This window comes from Pteropus vampyrus, unplaced genomic scaffold (assembly GCF_000151845.1).
Source record: "Pteropus vampyrus isolate Shadow unplaced genomic scaffold, Pvam_2.0 Scaffold664, whole genome shotgun sequence".
Lineage (NCBI taxonomy): Eukaryota > Metazoa > Chordata > Mammalia > Chiroptera > Pteropodidae > Pteropus > Pteropus vampyrus.
The window spans coordinates 108,342-109,928 of NW_011889445.1; the positions used below are offsets into that span (position 1 = coordinate 108,342).

Below are 1,587 nucleotides of genomic sequence, written 5' to 3' on the forward strand. Positions count from 1 at the left end.
CAAATTCTCATTTCCTTTCCTCTTCCTTGTAGATTTACCACTGGGATTCTCAGTTTCCTTGCAAACTTTTAAGTCCCTTCAATAATGTAAGGACTTCTTCCTCATCTTTGTTCTCCTTTCATTCTTTCCTCCTTGTTTTCCTCAAAATCTTCTCTTTACAACTTTTGTTTTTCTCTTCCTTTACTTTTCTACTCTTCTACCATGATTCTGCTCATCCTCGTGCAGTGGCCACTCTAGATGCTGCTTCTGTTCTCTTCCCTTTCAAGGAGATATTGTACAGGTGCAGCTCCCTCCCTCCCACTGTGTGTCTCTCAAGATGCAGTAGTAGACAGCAGAGTCTCTCAGGGTGACCTGGGCTAGGATCAAGGTACTGGACTTCCTGTATGTGGCGATGATCAGAGACATCATTCCATGGCTCACATTGCCTTTCAGACCCTGAATCACATACTCTGGACCCTGGCCGGGAATCTGTCGATACCAGTATACGTACTCAGCTCCACTGATTGTGGGGTGGTTACAGGGCAGGTTCACAGGTTTTTCTTCAGTACTCTCCACTGCTTCTGGCTGTGTGGACTTAGCATCACCCATGATACCTGAGGGGTTGAAAAACAGTAGATTAACTCTGGAATGTCAAATCGTAGTGAATCTAAGGTCAGGTTCACAAATAATCCTGAAACTCTCCTCTCTGGCTGTATCTGTCCTTAAGCATATTCAGGTGGGTTTCACAGGACAACAGAACCATTACTGCTTTTTATTCCTAAATATTCCAGAGATACAGTGCCAAAGGTAAATTGCTGTAATTCTAGGACACTTGGGGTCAATGAATCTGCAAATCCTTACAAACTGAGAGCTGTGAGGTTCAGGGGATCTTCTATGATGAGTGGATATGATGAGCTCACAATGATGCTCAGATACTCTAGAGAAGCACACAGTCAAAGAGACACACAGAAACACATAATGTTATTTCCCCCCAGTGTTTGGTAAAGTGCAGTGGAAGAAGTAGAAGTAGCAGATACCTGCCCTTTGTTTTAGACCCAGATCACTTACCCAAAGTTAGGAGAATAGTAATTCCTGCCACTGATCTCATAGTTCAAGTGCAGCCTGGGGTTCCAGGCCTGAGAGCCCAGGATCTGTGTCAAATCCTCAATTTGGGGAGGTTTCAGCAACCACACAGCAGCCACTAGCACAGCCTCAACCACGAAGCTCTCAGTGGGTGTTCCCCAGGCAAGCATCAGCTAAAGACAGAGCAGTCTCTTGGTTGGCTCTACTCCCACCCCCAGGATGAAACATCAATTTATAAAGAGGGTAAGGAAGTTTTCCCAGTGTCTAGCCCTAATTCAGGGGATTGACATTGACATTAGTTTCAAGTTTCAAATACAAATAGTCTATGTCTGAGTGAGCCTGAATAAGTAAAATCTTCTGCAGGCGGTCAACCATCTCTCATTTGTGGTACATGGCAAAACTCACCACTGAGCTGGTATGAAATGTCCTTTAACCCAAGAACCTGATGCTGAAACTTTGGCTATAAGGAGAGAAGATAATTCCTTTCCATATTCCCAGCCAGAGCAGTAACTTAGCAGGAATTAT

The 1,587-nt window shown here is 44.2% G+C and overlaps 1 gene segment (V, D, J or C); it reads right to left on the reverse strand.

Annotated features, from left to right (window-relative positions):
• Positions 1-261: 261 nt before the first annotated feature.
• LOC105309068 lies at positions 262-1,173 on the reverse strand. The segment is given in 2 exon segments: positions 262-593; positions 1,048-1,173. Coding segments are annotated over 2 exon segments (372 nt in total).
• Positions 1,174-1,587: the final 414 nt, after the last annotated feature.